Source organism: Cibotium barometz, chromosome 19 (genome assembly GCF_041138505.1).
Source record: "Cibotium barometz isolate CiBa-2024 chromosome 19, ASM4113850v1, whole genome shotgun sequence".
NCBI lineage: Eukaryota > Viridiplantae > Streptophyta > Polypodiopsida > Cyatheales > Cibotiaceae > Cibotium > Cibotium barometz.
In genome coordinates, this window is record NC_141064.1 from 7,820,950 (window position 1) to 7,837,920 (window position 16,971).

Sequence of the window (16,971 nt, forward strand, 5' to 3'; positions counted from 1 at the left end):
TCCGACAGAATACTTATGGCGATTTCCGCTTTAAGAGCACGTGATAGCAAGTTAGGATGAAGTCCCAAGTGATGTACTTCATGGATATATTATGATAGTACTCATTGTAATAGCATTAGGTCTCTTATAAGCCTAAAGTGCTCGGTCGACCACAGTTTACGTGAGTGTGAACACTTATGGCCATGCATATAAGTGAAGATCTCTCATAATACAAAGAACTCTCCCATTGTGCAATAGAGTCTTATTGCTAATCCTCTTGCTAATATCTCTTTAATCCATGCTAGTGAGTGTGTGTGAGTGAAGTGAGGTGAGGTGAGAGGAGGGACAAGTACATGTAGTGCAATGCGATGGTGTGACATCGCAGGAGCCGCGGTGGAATTGCTTCTCAAGGAGTTGTGGAGCTTGGCGTCCTCAAGGGTTACGAGCTTAGCCAATGGAAAGATCCCCATGATAGTTGCGGTTCACTAGGTAAACTTCGTGTTGGATGTGTTTCTAAGGGGGCTCCATAAACAAATATGGGGATGAAAGACATAACTCCTTCGGTCCTTGAAAAATGATAAAATTAGATAAATTCTCCAAAATAACAACAAACTTGAGTACTCGAGTTCCTATACAACTCCCATGCTTTCTAAATATAACCCAAGGATTAAGATATTACTAAGAGAGACCATAATATATTGAGAAATTGAGATTGAGTACTCGGGTTCCTATATAGTTCCCATGCTTTCTAAATATAAACCAAGGAGTAAGATATTACTAGAGAGATTCAACACCACCATAATATATTGAGAAATTAATATTGATCTAAATCATTCATTGTGTAAGGCTAACCCACATAGCTCCTAAAGGCCATAGCCATACTAATCATTGCATTACACATAGTTGTGATTAATTCAGGACTACAACTAGGAGTCACCTAACCATCCCTAAGACTAGCATAACATGAAGTACAAGAGTTACAATGGAATTAAAGTTAATAAAGAAATGTCAACGTTCGAAGCAAGAAAGTGGCTCTTTTTTTTCTTTTGTGATTTTGATGCACTAGTCATTGGTGCATTAGAACATTTGTGGAAACCATGGAAAATGACCATAAATAGTTGTATCTTTCACACAACAAATATATTTTATATCTATGTTTCTTTTCTCAAATGATGGCCACAACTTCCTAAAATTGTTATTCCTATTTTTAAAACTAGAATACTTGGGTAGTTGTGCTTACAAATGATTTCTTGTGTACATGAAAAATATATAATACATGGGAGCTTCCTTATTGTTATAGTATGTTAATGTGTTTATTGAGGTAGGACATGACAATCAATGAAATCACATATTGAAAAAAATAATTCTTTGTTGTTTAATCACATTATATCATATGCGAGCCTTTGTTAATCAGCCCATATATTCACATAATAATCAAGAAATGTATTTTATATTGCTTACTACTAGAAGTAGATATGGTGTGATCTATCTCATAAGAAAATAATTAACTCTTGGCAAGTCTTAACTTGGTAAGTATGAGAGATGGATTCATTTAGACGGTCCCTCTCAATGTAACTACATGGATGGAGAAGAGCCACTATTCATTTAACTGGAGACATTTGCACTTCTCGAGACCACGAAGGGTTTAAGACCACAAGCATGACCCTTACCACTTGATGAAATTCTAGAATAAGTGCAAGATATACCCCAAATACCCGTAGACAATAACGAAGAATATAAAAAAGGGGGATGATCATGTAAGAGTTCAAGATGGCTAGGAAAGTGCCTCAGATGTTTCATCCTCATCCGCAAAAGGAGGATATGATCCTATATCCCTCGATAAAGCCAAAGGGGCTAGAGGATAGTTCCTCAAATGTTTCACTCTCAAAAGAGAGCAGTGCATTTTATATATATAATTGCATGATCGGATAGCTACATAAGTGAGAGCATCCATGCTCCATGAGACATTGTGTGGGTCAATGAATGATGGACTGAAATAGCTATCGTTGTTACTTCAGGATGGTCACAGATGTTGTGGGTCCAAAAGAGCAAGGTTCTGATATATTTGGAAAGTTCTGACAAATGACATCGTGGAGTCAGCAATACATCATCCTAAGTTTGCAAGACTTCGATCAGACATAGCAAAGCAATCCTTGCAGAAGGTGAGTGAAGCATTCACTCGTGCAGATGCACAAGGTATATGTGACATGGCTGGCATAAGCACAAAGTCTTACAGGATGTTGTTAAATAAAGTTAAAAAAGGTTTCAATTCTAAGCTTGGAAAAAAAATAGTAATTCCCATTCCAAAACCATTTCACGTGAACAAAGCTCGAAATATTCTCAACTTGGGAATGGTCGAACTTGTTGGAGAGCCTTGTCACATGTCTAGTACATTGACAGTGACTAAAAAGAGCGGGGAACAGAAAATCATAGAGCTTACAGAGTTCAACAATTTCATTATGGATGTTTGAAAATTACAAATGGCTATGGTGAAATTTTATGACATCAGTGTTCATGAGTGCAATGGAAGGTTGAAATTTGTTTTAAAACTTGATGAGAGTGAGGTGATCAAAGGACAGAAGCTGGAAAGGGTTAGCTTGACTTTAATGAATAGAGCTTTGGATGCAAGTATCAGTAATGCTGATGAGAGGCACTTTAGTGTACAATCCGAAAATGAGATTTGGTGGCTGGCTGCATTTGAGGTGAGGTGCTATCCATTTTTTTTAAAAGTATATTATGTTGCTATCCATTACATGTTGTAGACAATTTAACTGACCTCTTGTTAACAGGTTCCAACAGAGACCCATGAAATTCTAAAGTGGTACTTTAACCAGACTGAGCTTCCTTCCACTATCCACGAATGGCGAAAAGCTTTGTAGAAGGATATGGTGAATATGAGGTTGAATGGCACCTGGCTCTGAAGATCTTAAAACCTTGAAATGCATGTTTGGTATTTCCCAAGGAGCAATGGCCAAGTATCCTTTCCTGTATTGCATGGCCGAACAAGGTGTCTCCAAATGCAAACAGTAATAGGCGTCAAGCCCCAAATCGTGATGCTCCAGGAGTGGATCCTAATTGGGATCCAATTCTCGCTATCCCTTTGATCAGAGTCCATATTTGTGTTTTGCATGCGCTGGTTAGAATAATTGAGAAACTAGTCTACATGTACATCGAATTTGCATGGAGGATTATGAAACCAACATTAGAGAGTGAAAGAACTATTAAAAAAATAGAGCAAGTGCTTTCAGATGCAGGTTTACATTGTTTTTAAGTGAAGATTGAGAAGGACTTGAAAAGATCAGGGAAGACAGGAAATGTTCCTAGAGCAAACCATGTTTTGGAGGTGCAAAAGCCAAAAAGTTCTTATCTAATCATACCCAGAGAGGTCACCTGGGTAAAGATTTTGAGGTGTGGAGAAAGCTTCATGCAGCTGTACCTGATCGAGGCTCTTCAGGACAAGCAAGGGTGGCGAAGGCCAAAGCGTGGTTGGCACTTGATTGCCTAGCACCTTTGTTGCAAAAAGCAAATAAGGTGATTGATATACATTTTTCTGCCTTGCACAGATTTGTACCCATCCAATCTCCAAGAGTGGGAGCCTGCACAATGCTTGACGGGATTCTTGAATGTCGTCACAACAAAAGGACTATTTGGGCTCTACAAAAGTGCTTTCCAAAATCTTAAAATGAATAACAAGTGCTTTGGGCTACAAAAGTGCTTTCCAATATCCTAAAGATAAAAAAGTGCTTCTGGCACTATAAAAGGACTTTTGGCTCTACAAAAGTGCTTTTCAAGATCCTAATGACAATAAAAAGTTCTTTTGGGCTCCCCAAAAATGAAAAGTGCTTTCCATCATCCTAAACACAATAAAAAGTACTTTTGGGCACTATAAAAGGACTTCTGGGCTATCCAAAAGTGCTTTCCCAGGATCCTAAATACAATAAGAAGTGTTTTGGGCACTAGAAAAATACTTCTAGGCACTACAAAAGTGGTTTGGGCTCGATAACTTGCTTCCGTGACACAGTGAATTGCTTTTAGTGACTTTAAATTTCTTTTATCAAACTTCTAAAGTGCTTTAAAACACTTAAAAAGTACTTATTAATGTAGACAAAGCTTTTCACTGAGAAACTCATAATTTTGTTAACTGTAATTCTTGAAATGTGTCTTTGTTGCTAGATAATGTATGTGGATCCATGCCAAAGAAGGACAACCCTTTCTCGCATGCTTCGATCTACCCTTGCACGTGTCCTATTTGAACACTATCAGGAGAAGGCATTGCTCTTATTTCCTTAAGCTGTCCAGCTCAGCCATGAACATTTGTGCCACAGCCGAGGCTCCTTCTTGGCGCAATATGTTGTCTCTCTTGCTCTCATAATCAGCTTTTCAAAGGCTCAAAATTTTTGCTTTCTCCACCATCAAAATTGCTTTTGCTCTCTACTAGATCATGTTTGCCTTCTGAATTATCTCGGAAGTAGCTAATGCCTGAAGCGGTTTGATGTCTACACTCTTAGAAGGGCCACCCCCCCCCCCCCCGAAGTACTCTTCTTTAAGGCTCCACTCCTAGCACCACACAGAGGACCATTGACCTTTGAAGCACCCTTCTTTGAGGCTGCAGTCCTAGAAGCACATGTAGGGCCATTGACCTTCCTCTAGTTATCAATTTTTCGATCAAGCCCTCCGCATGATGAGCTCCTATTCTTCAAAACATTCCCCCCAAACAGCTCCGGGCACGTTGTTGTATGTTCATCTGGATTTTCCCCGAGTGTAGGATGTCGCTCATACACAAAGCACCCTCAAAACAAGCGGGCTCCAACTCGTGTATTGCTTTAACCATGTAAGCATAATGATGGGTTGTATATCCATCATATCTCAACGTGTCTCAATATGGTACCTAACCCTCGTAGACCTGTGTACACCTGGATCACTGCAAGGTGTCCTCAAAACAGCCTTGGTTTTCCTTACACCAGGAGTACCCATAGATGGAATGCCAAGTTCCTTATCAAGGCTCTGTTGAGAGTCTCTAAAATCACCATCCACATATGACTGACCTGTTGGTAGGTTAGGCACAAAAGGTTGATCTACCTTTTCCTTCCCTTTGTATGATGATACACATGTACCTACATGTATCCTCAACCTGCATGACCATGGACTGATATTGGATCCATTGCTAGAGGACTCTCCAGGTACACTAAGTGTTGCTCTACATGGCAGCATCAACAAGTCTTCTTACATCTGCATATTTTGTTACCTTCACCCCACTACTGGTGCATACTAGATACTCACCTCGTCAAGGACATCTCTGCTTACTTGCATCTCATAAGTAGTAGGGATGCAACATCTATAACCTTTCTGCACTCCATAGCATAACCAATGAAGATTCATTTCTCTTCCTTTGGATCTAAATTTATTCTTAATTCATCAAGAACATGCACATATGCAATATACCTAAACGCTTTCAAGTGAGACACATCCAATCTTATGCCTATAAACTTTTGGTCGAGCTTCATACCATGAACAGTGGGTGTCCTGTTCTACATCTTCTCCTATCTTCACCACTTCTAGTGCATACCAGCTAGTCATCTCTTTCAAATACAACATCTCTGCTTACTCACATCTCAGGAGTGGTAGGGCTATAACATCTATAACCTTTCTACTCCATAGCATAACCAATAAAGATGTATTTCTCTACCTTTGAATCCAACTTTGTTCTTACTTCATTGAGAACATGCACATATGCAATACACCCAAACACTATCAAGTGAGACACATCTAGTCTTATGCTCCTCTTATGCATGTAAACTTCTGTTCAGGTGTCATACCATGAACATCTGCAGTGGTGTCCTATTCATAATGTACATTGCAGTTGCTACTAGTTCTACCCAATGTGCCATATTTCAACTATCAAGGCACGTGCCACTTTTGCAATGTGCCTATTTTTTCTTTCTGTAACACCATTTTTTTACAGAGTGCATATACATATAAACTGTCTCTTGACTCCTTGCTTTCTCAATAAATTACTGAAGTCATTGGAGAAACATTATTCCACATCATCTAATCTTAGGTATTTTATTTGCATACCTTTTTCCTTCTCGACCAAGGACTTAAATCTTTGAAAGGGAGATAAAACCTCACTTTTCTCCTTCATGAAGTAGACCCACACGTTTCTGTTGTGGTCATTAATGAATGTAACATAATACCTGCAGGCAGCAGCCTGCAGTTGTTACAGTCTCAGTCGATCCCCATACATCTGAATGTATAACATCTAATGGCCTTGAATTGACATGCTCTTCAGGTGGGAAAGTATGTTTGGCTTGCTTACCAAGTTGTCATGCTTCACTTAATTTATTCATACCATCAACCTTGAACTTTGGCAAACCTACAAGGCAAACCTACAACAATATTTTAGGCCTGCATAGACTTCAGATTGTATATTCACATGACCAATGTGCTTGTGCCATATGTAAATATCTAGAATGATACATGTTCTATGCGCAAACATGGATGCCTTTACCTCATGCATGTTCACATCCAAAGTAAACATCTTGCCATTTTTGTTACCCTTTGCAACCAAGCGACACTGATTTTTAAAGTCTTCCACAGAACATCCTTGTGAGGATTAAAGTTCGCTTTGTAAACCCTTCTCAACCATCTTTCCAACAGAAACCAAGTTCTTTGTAATATTTGGAACATGAACTACATTTGCCAAGTACTTAGTTTTGCCATCCTACATAGATAATAATGGCACTTTATCAACATGCGCAATGGGATGCATGGTATCATCACATGTTTCTATATAACCTGGTTTTTCCATTTTCTACATGTCTCTAAACTACTCATCGGTGACTAGTCATGTGATTAAAGGTGCTAGAATCCACATACCATATATCTTGAAATCGTGACACATCTCCTATTGTGGAACTGAGCATGTGCTACATCACAAACAACTTCTCATTTATGTCATCACCATCCTGTTTACTAGATGATGCATAGTTACCTTGCAACTTTCCACTTTTAATGCTATTCTATTAAATTTTAAGGAAGTCCTTTACCATGTGTGGTGGTTTGCCACAATAAAAGCACTCTATGCTATTTGCGCTCTGATTTCTTTGCCAACCACCTGAGCCTCTTTGGCTCCCCTGCCTCTAGACTGGCCTCTTCCACCTGTGTATGGTTACTGTGCTATGAATCATTGGATTTGTTGTCCATAATTTTGATTTCCTTGTTGGCCATCACCTTGGCCTCAACCATGACCTTTAACTCTACCTCTACTTAAATTTAAAGTAGAAGGCCTGTTCTGATATGTTCTTGCTTTGTGAGAAGAAGAGAGCCTTCACTTAGAGAATTTTCTTATATTGTCAGCGCAGACGCCAAGTCTCGAAAGTTGGGAATATTCTCTCTGATTGCAATGGAGGTATTGAATGGCTTATACTCTTTGCCAAGCCCGTTCAAATAGACACTCACCAAATCATCATCTTCCACTGATATATTGATAGACTTAAGGGATTCAACAACACCCTTGATCTTTAAATCATGCTCATTGATAGACATGCTTTTCTTTTCTAAAGTATACACCTTTTGTTTAAGTTGTAATTTCCTTGCCTTTGTATTGGTTTGGAACATCCACAACTGGTTATACCATGTAACTACTAGAGTGTTGGTTTGGAACATCCACAACTAGTTATACCATGTAACTACTAGAGTGTTGGTTTGGAACATCCACAACTGGTTATACCATGTAACTACTAGAGTGTTGGCATCTTGTATGTGTCATATCATTGTGTCTATGGCACTTATCAAAAGCCAATACATGACTTTCCTTGCACTATGATTCCAATCCTTGAATACCTTTATATCCACTAAAGTGGCATTCTCTTCAGATATCTTTGGAGGCTCCTCATCATTGTCTCCTTCGACATAGTCCCAAAATCCTTTACCCATCAAAAAATTGATCATTCTAAACTTTCAGACATGGAAGTTGTTCTTGTCCAACCAGCTTCTCACTAACAATTTGATTGAGTCCATCAAACATATTTGCCTGCAACAATCCGAAATCTGACAAACACTTTCTATATGCAACATGTAGCACAACAGTATCTGATTAAGATGCTTTACACACTCAGAGAAAAGGGAGGGAAGCTAGCAAAAGAGGGAGATCTCCCCCACCCATTCTCATGAAAGGGGTGTCTCTCGTCCATCTTCTTGCTCACCTAGAAAAAGTGGGAGAGTCTCTAAACATGATAACTAATAAGCTAAGAAAGTGCATGTGGATCCTTTACTAATTAGCACTCAAACTTAACCTAATAGAAAGATGAGCATTATAAAGTTGAAAAGCTTGACAAGTGAGTGGAGAATAGGGAGCTTGACTAGCTATTATGGTCGCAAAATAACTAGCACTCAAAATTAACTTATGCACTAGTTGAAAAGCTTGACTATGGTGCTTTGCACACTCAAGAAAAAGAGGAAGGGGGGAGAGCCTGTAAACACGGTAACTACGGTAATTAGCAGGCTGTGAATGTGCCAATGGGTCCTAATAAATATAATATTTTTAAGGATGTGCCCCTACAACAGGGTGCACGTGAAGGAGCTTACTTTCCTCATAATTCGAAGAGGACTTTTAACAAAAATATAAAACTCATGTTCACACTATATTGTAGGAGCTCTTCATGTAGTGTGTAAGGCTTGAGGCATATTTGAATGATTGAACGAGCCACATCTTAACAAATGAGTGCAGAATAAAGAGATTGACCTAAAAGGCAATCCCGTAGTGAAAAATCTTGACTAGTTATGGTCACACTAACTAGCACTTAAAATTAACTGCACTACTTGTAAAAGGCTCTATGTAAATAGTTGGAGAATAAAGAGCTTTACCCACGACAATAAAGAGCTTTACCCATGACGATAAAGAGCTTTATTTGCGATGTAGTAGTCGAAACACGTGATTAAGGTGCTTTGCACACATAGAGAAAAGAGGGAGGGGGGAGCTCGCAAAAGAGGGAGATCTTGCCCACCCATTCTCATGAAAGGGGTGTCTCGAGTCCATCTTCCTACCCACCTAGAGAAAGTGGGAGAGTCTCTAAACACTAACTAGTAGGCTATAAACACAATAACTAGTAGGCTAATTAGCACTCAAACTTAACCTAATAGGAAGACTAGCATTATAAAGTTGAAAAGCTTGACAAATAAGTAGAGAATAAAGTTCTTTACCCCCAAAAAAGGAGGGTTCATTAGTGAAAAGCTTGACTAGCTATGGTGGCAAAATAACTAGCACTAGTTGAAAGGCTTTACTTAAGAGCTTGCGAATAGTGAAAAAGCTCGACTAAGGTGCTTTGTAAAAAGGGGAATATTTTTGAAGGCATGCCCCTCACGACACGGTAGCTTACTTTCTACGCTTGGTGGTTGTCCTCTATAGTTCGGCTACCAGCTTATCTGAATCGTAGTGCAGAGATGGACTCTCAGAAACACGAAACCCCCGATAACGAGGGCGGTCACCAAGAAGCAGCTGCAGCAACGTCCAGTAAGTATAAATATGGCATACATGAATCAGAATATGAGGATTCGCATTTGAGGGGCTGCATGTGATGGCGTTCGTGCATCATAGAGCGTGTGGTTTTCTGCTAGCAGGATATTGTGGTGCCAATGAGGTGTTGCTTCATGATGTGGGATTTCTGCTAGCATGATATTGTGGTGCACCGTGCCATTGATATGATGTGATGACTAGCTGGGCATACTATTAATTTCATGCATAGCTGTAGCCTGGTGTTGATTTTCATCATCTCCTCTTCTGCAGATATACTCGAGCCACTGGATGAGTTTAAACGGACAAGAGCAGCAAAGAAGGGCAGGAGACCTGGAGGAGAGCCGTCTGCAAGCGGTCCCAAGTGGGTGTGGCCGAGCTATCAGCACTAGTATGAAGGTGAAAAATGGTGGATTGAAGAGAATTAGGGGAGGGTGAAAAAGCCCAAGTATGAAGAAGAAGAGGACCGATGCCCCTTCGAGGTGGTCTATGGCTGCTCCACGGCGCCTGATGATGAAAGCCCCACTGCTGGTGGATGTGGTCACCCCACTGTCTACATTAGGCTCCATTCTTCTAAGCTCATCCACATCGTAGAAACCTGCAGACAGGTGCACCGCACCCAGGAGATTTCCAAAGGCGAGCTCATTGACCCCAAGCTCATATTTCTTGCACGGCAAGCTTTACAAGAGAGGTATCAGTCATTAGTACTAGACCTGCAGGAGGATAGTAGTAGTGAGCCGGGCGGTCATACAGAGAAGTGGCACGTGAAGCACCTCTTAACCTTCATGGAGGAGGAGTTCAAGGACCGTTTGGTCCTTTATGAACGCATGAAGAGGGAAGGGTGTGTTTCTTTTGACATGCTCTGGGCCTTCCTTGTTCCCGGTGAGGAGGTGTGCCGCCGGTGCCAAATTTCTGAGCACCAGTGCTGTGCCACTGTTGCACATGGCAGCTACCAGCACGAATTTTGCGGTAAATATTTCCATGTGAACCTCAATGTCATGGATTATAATATCCAAAGCTACCGCAAATGCACCCTAGACTACACGATAAATGAATTTGATGGTGAGGTCCCCTTCACATCCCTTTCAGTATGCCCCTTGTGCTTCTTTCCTAATAAAGAGCAGATGCAGGCTATGTTCGTTGCAGGCTATGTTCCTTATTCTATAGGGTGGCTATGGAGCAGCCTTTTCTTCTCATGCAGTACAAGGGGCCCATCGCGTTTATGCAATCGAGGAAGCTGAATGCAGATGGTCGTGTGATGGTGGACTTGCTCAATTTTGCGAGGAGGAATCCAGACTATGACCATTTCCTTGGGAATGCAAAGCCACCATACGATTTCCTGTCAGGGAAAGCTGCATTGGGTGTGTACGACGCCAAGCGAGGAAGAGCTCAGGTTTGCGCCGGCTGTAGTGTATGGCTTCTCCTTCCGGCTAAAGAAGTGGGGCTGTTTTGAGGTATACAGTAGGTGAGCTTCAATGAGGATGCATTTGATGCATTGGAGCTGAGGAACATGGAGCAGAAGAAGATGTTACGGAGCTTGGTGGCGCCGTATGTAGGCGCAGACAAGCCATTCCTTTCGGGAGGTAATCATGGCAGCAATGTTGATTTTATCCCTAAGAAGGGGGAAGGCTGCATTGTGCTCTGCCACGGGCCGCCAGGCACCGGTAAGACTCTGACAGCAGAGGCACTGGCGGAGACGCTCCGCCGCCCGCTTTGGTCCATGAGTGCCTACGAGCTCGGCTATCAACCCAACGACGTATGTGCCAGATCATGGACATCGCGCACACCTGGCGCTGCATCCTCCTTCTGGATGAGGCCGTTCTCCAAAACAGCACCACCTAATATTTTCTGCTTCGTGTTGCTCTCTAATAGGTGTTCTGCGCCTCGGTGGCATGCATACAACAGTGATGATGGTGTCGATCGTGGTGCATTCTATAATGTTTTAAGATTCCTGTTGAAGTCTGTCATCAAATCTGTTGAAGTATGTTTACATAAACATTCTATGCACCCATACGCATGCATACATGCATTCACATCACATCCAAGATCAGTTGTTACTCTCTCCTTCGCACTCCCACACTTGTAACCATCGATCGTACATATACATCTTTATGCAGCTGTGGAGACCTGCAGTCTCTAGCAAGGCTAGCTCGTACTACCCTACATACATTTCTTTGGTGATCGCGTTCATGATCTCTTCCACTCTGCCTCTTTGTGCAGCTGTGGAGACCTGCAGCCTCTAACAAGGCTAGCTCTTCTACTACCCTTGGTTCTTTCCCCAAACCTTCATCTCCTCAGTTGCCCTTTGTGGTATGCAGCCCCGCTTAATACCTCGCTTATTAAGCCCTCTCCATGGAGGCTCAAGACCTTCACTCTTGAGGCTCTCCACGCTGTCCAGGCTGCAGACATCCAGCTATAACCCATGTCGACAACCTGGAGACTAGTGGGGGCATGTGTTATTATTCATGAAAGAAGAGCAATGTTAAAACATGAATAACATGAATGTGAGTGAGTTACGACGCCATTAAGGTCAAAACATGTGAGTTATTTGTGGCAAGTGAATGAAAAAGCACTCATAGTAAAGTGGTCCTATGAGGAAAAGTCCAACTCACAAGTGTGAGTGGTCGAAAAGTCATAAGTTTACTCAGTGTAGCAACTTAAGCCTCATTACCAAAGCTCATAGTTCTTTGCCAAGGTAGGTAAACCATAAACTTTAACAATCCCTTATCCTCAACAGGCCAACAACCTCTCTCAACCAAACTCATCTATAAAAAACTTGCTAAGGAAAAAGAAAAATCCACACCCGCAACCACCTCAAGTAATAACAACACACGGATGAGTGCCAAATACGATATTGACAAGTCCAGGTCACTATGACATGAAACAAAGGTTACTTACTAGCCACTAGCAAATAAACTAATAAAGCCTTCCTAGAAGAAGAAGACTTCATAATTAATTTGGTCAAAAGCCTTCATGACCTTATTTTAAATTTAAAGTCTGCCATGCAAGAAATATGAACTTTACTCATGACTTTTGGTCACTCACATTCCTTGACTCACAGGAGAAGTTCAAAAATAGAACTAACTATTCCTTCATCATGCTTTGTGAGAAGTTCACAGGAGAAGTTCTTTGTAAATTAGGAGTCTTACATTTTTAAGAGAAATGTGATATTTTGCTCTTTCCGATAACCTAACATATTTTGATATTATCAAGTAAAGTACTAGTTAGCCTCGGAGCCTGATTCTAGTGCTTGCGCGGCCCCAAGCATAGCCAGATGCACCACCAGATGTGCACGACCACACATATGGCTAGTGACTGCATGGGTGACCGTGCATCTGGCCGCATGTTTAGCCATGACATTGTGTGGCTGTGCCCGCTTTTTTGCTTGGATTCTCTCTCCTCCCTTGCACATCCACTGCCTCGCTCTCTTGTAGTGATGGAGCAAGAGAAAAAAAAACTTCAAAGGAGAAGTTTAAAAATTGCACTAGCTATTCCGTTATCATGTTTGTGAGTAAAGCTACACTCATAAGTAAACTTTACTCATGACTTTTGATTTTAAAAGCCTCTCAACACAACTCATAGGAAACAAGAAGGAAATAGAAGATGATGATAAAATTGTTGTGTTGATTAAGAGTGTGTCACATCTTAATGAATATTCAACCCTTGTAACAACTCTTTTAAATCTTCCAACTCCATCCCTCATCAACATTGAAGCTTCTCTCTTGGAAGAAGAGAAGAGGATTCTAAAGCAGAGTGAGTACCATGTTGATGGTGCTTATTTTGTCAAAGGGCAAGCCTCATCCTTGAAAGCCACTCCTAGTGAAATTCTTTGGGCTTCAAAAGAATCTCACAACTACTATGCCTGCCCACATCAATGATTTTAAAAGCCTCTTAACACAAGAAGGAAATAGAAGATGATAATAAAATTGTTGTGTTGATTAAGAGTGTGTCACATCTTAATGAATATTCAACCCTTGTAACAACTCTTTTAAATCTTCCAACTCCATCCCTCATCGACATTGAAGCTTCTCTCTTGGAAGAAGAGAAGAGGATTCTAAAGCAGAGTGAGTAACATGTTGATGGTGCTTATTTTGTCAAAGGGCAAGCCTCATCCTTGAAAACCACTCCTAAAACCAAGAAGACCTTCAAGTGCACTTTTTGCGGCAAACTAGGACATCTTGAGGAGTTTTGTTATGCAAAGAAGAAGGTCCAAAAGGCCTATCTTGCCGAAGAGAAGAAAGAAGAAGACTCCCCATCGAAGGCCACCCATGAGGCCAATCTTTGCTTTGATGATTATGATTATGCATTTTGATGGACTTGGTCCACTCTACTCTCACATTTTGTTTAAAGCTTAGGTACTTAAATTTCTATGGGATTGTAAACCAAGGTTTTGCTTTGATGTACCATCTTTTACATGGACATCTTTCTTTGTGAGACAACCACTTTTGTTTGTGGTCCTCACCTTGGTCATCATAACCATTGTATCTCAAGATTTGTAGCTACCCTTAATTGTGGGAGGGCATTCAAGTCTAGGTCATCTTAGCCTTTTTTGGTCTTTACCCATGTTTGGTTCATGGGAGGGTGTTAGAAATATTTACCCAAACATATGGGTGATTTTCCTAAGGTCTCAATACAAATAGGAGACATTTACTCTTTATTCATATTAAGAGGAGGCGCCTCCCTCTCTCCTACATTCCCTCCACCGTTTTTCCTACTCTTAAGGAGGAGAATATGGAATCTGATGACCTTATTGATGATGTATAGAGCTTGCATCTCTTGCCTATAAATTGGCACATCTAATGTGTGATTATCATTCTCACTTCATCTAATTTCACTAATTATGCTTAATTACTTCATTATGATTTGTTTAATTTTTTAGTCTCCTTAAGCTCATGGTTTCTACTGCAATCTCCTCCTCTCCTCTCTCCCATTTTCATCATTTCTCTTATAATAACTTGGAGGCTTTGGAGTAAAATTTATTTTATGGGCATCACATTCTTGATTCTATAGATAAGGTTAAAATATGTGTTGTTTATAGTAACCTTATAAGTAGTGTGGTAGGCCCATAATTTTGTTGGTAAAATTTTCTCCTAATCATTATGATTGGCTTTTATCATCTTGGTGAGAATATCATAGAGAATTGTATTTGTTCTCTTAGATTTGACATTTTCTTATTCATAATAGGATGTTGAATTTCTAAAAATCAAAAGCAATTATTTTAACACAAATGTATTAATTAATTTATAAAGTATGGTCCTCAATCTCTCACAAATTGCAATGGACATCCAAATTATATTCACATTTTTAGAAAGTAATTTTTCTAGTGAGAAAGTGTCAACCTTTCATATAGCTCTTTTTTCAACCCATTCGGTGCAATAATGAGTTATTGTGGCTATGATATAGCTATTGGGAAATCATTTGCTCAATGTTCCACCCTAATGTTATAGTCTTAGTTTATCATCGAGTTCATTTTGTTCAAGTACTCTTGTAAGCAAGACATCCTCATCCGAAGTCTGTCTAGATCACCTTTAAAGCTCCTTACTCAAAGCACACGAGTGGGCAGACACCATCAGTTTGTAATCAAGCTTACAAGTCTTAGTTTATCATCGAGTTCATTTTGTTCAAGTACTCTTGTAAGCTCTTACATCCTCATCCGATGTCTGTCAAGATCACCTTTAAAGCTCCTTACTCAAAGCACATGAGTGGGCAGACACCATCAGTTTGTAATTAAGTTTGTAAGTAGTAATATTGTTTACTTTACACTTCTTCTTATGTAATTCAATACTTTGTATTGTGTATATATGGCTTTTACTATAGTATTTTCTTACGATAGTATGCTTGAGTGCCTTTTTCTATCAGTAGTTGGAAGCATTTTTTAAACTAAAAGGCACAACTTTATATACATATTCTCTCATTGGTAGCTGGCTTTTGCTATAGTATTTTCTTACGATAGTATGCTTGAGTGCCTTTTTCTATCAGTAGTTGGAAGCATTTTTTAAACTAAAAGGCACAACTTTATATGCATATTCTCTCATTTGGTAGCAAATGTTGTTTTATGTTAGTAAGTTAGGTCTATCAATGGTTATTTGAATTCATCTAAGAATTTGTAATCTTGTTTTCATTTAACTAATATCTAAGGGGGGTGTCAAATCTCCTCCTCACTCACTAATCAATCCTAGTGTATGAAAGAGATGTTATAATCAAAATAACACTACCTACATGTATGGAGAATTGTCTCTTTACAAACATGGGAATATGTCTTTTATTCTTTAAGGCTTTTCATACATCCAAAAATGTGGGCATCGATAAAAGCGACAGAACTTTTGTTACCATGGACATTGAAATATGGGCATATCGATGATTATAATGATGCTGATACTTGCTTCTTTAGTCATAATCAATGCTTATACTTGCTTCTTTAGTCATAATCAATGCTTATACTTGCTTCTTTAGTCATAATCAATGCTTATAATGATGGTTATATGGACTCTATATTGGTAGAATGGAATAGAATAGGGCTGGTAACTACTTACCTAGCCTTAATCTATCCCATTCAAGTTGCTAGTGCCAATTTGTCCCATTTTGCCATTGGTACCACAATAGTAGGTACATAGATTTCAGAGAGACTAAAGGGAAATCATGGCATACTTCTTCAAATAAATATGATTATATTATATTTCTAAGAGCATCATGTACATTGTTATGTTATAAAAGATTAAAGCCAAGCTCTTAAACAAAAACTTTCATAAAAAACAACCTATCTAATCTTTTATCATTCCCACCATCGTCTCCTTCCTCTTCCTTATCATTTTTTAGCCTCTTCTGGAATTACCAATCTAAGTTTTGTAAAGTTAACGAGAACGGGAATATACTTACGTAGTTGACAATGTTACATGTTACCAAACCAAGTTTTCTAAACTTAACTAGCAAGGGAATATACTGACGTAATTGGCAACATGGGCCCAATTAATTGGATGCCCTTCTTACTCTAGCTTCTCGAGGAATGTAGATGTTTTGTGTCTCCATGCATAATCGTACTCATATTGCATATATAATGGGATTTTGAACCCGTGCTCTCAAATTCACAATCTGATACTCTAATCCATTGAGGTATACCCCCCTACAGGGCTAGCCCCTTTAGATTTAGGTAGAGCTCAACCGATTGCCTCTTTTGACACACATTCATCAAAGATCATTGAGCACACATATAGTACAAGATATACATTAATGCATGGAGTAAATGCGAGGGATTCACTTATGAAGTATGCAGAGAAGCATCTCCGCACCATGCTGCCAAGATGAGAAGCCCACGAACCTTTGAGACATGTTGTAGGTGCCTCTCGTTATTGCTTACACATGTCACGGGTGTCAAGTCACTCAGCTTTGTTCTTCCTCCAATCATCTACATCGAGATACTAAGGCTTATTTTTCCCTCTTAATTGACTCTCGTACCTTTGACCTTCGATGGCTCATAGTGGCAC

General features: G+C 39.8%; 1 protein-coding gene across 2 annotated transcripts; it reads left to right on the forward strand.

The window, feature by feature from the left end:
* The first annotated feature begins 9,339 nt into the window (after positions 1 to 9,339).
* Positions 9,340 to 11,579, forward strand: LOC147628172 (uncharacterized). 2 transcript variants are annotated; one of them, XM_086814111.1, is made up of 3 exons: positions 9,340 to 9,490; positions 9,764 to 10,552; positions 10,621 to 11,253. In XM_086814111.1, exons 2-3 carry the CDS (start codon positions 10,276 to 10,278, stop codon positions 10,941 to 10,943), a joined length of 600 nt encoding a protein of 199 aa, XP_086670237.1. In that variant the 5' UTR covers positions 9,340 to 9,490; positions 9,764 to 10,275; the 3' UTR covers positions 10,944 to 11,253. The 2 variants fall into 2 exon arrangements, with proteins under 2 accessions (XP_086670237.1, XP_086670238.1); XM_086814112.1 differs by having other exon boundaries at positions 9,764 to 11,579.
* Positions 11,580 to 16,971: the final 5,392 nt, after the last annotated feature.

What these genes read in the sequence shown, in the direction of transcription:
- LOC147628172 (XM_086814111.1), top strand. Translation starts at nt 10,276, where the DNA reads ATGGAGGAGGAGTTCAAGGACCGTTTGGTCCTTTATGAACGCATGAAG. An exon ending in CACGATAAATGAATTTGATG is followed by an intron (nt 10,553 to 10,620) that starts GTGAGGTCCCCT and finishes GAGCAGATGCAG; the next exon opens with GCTATGTTCGTTGCAGGCTA.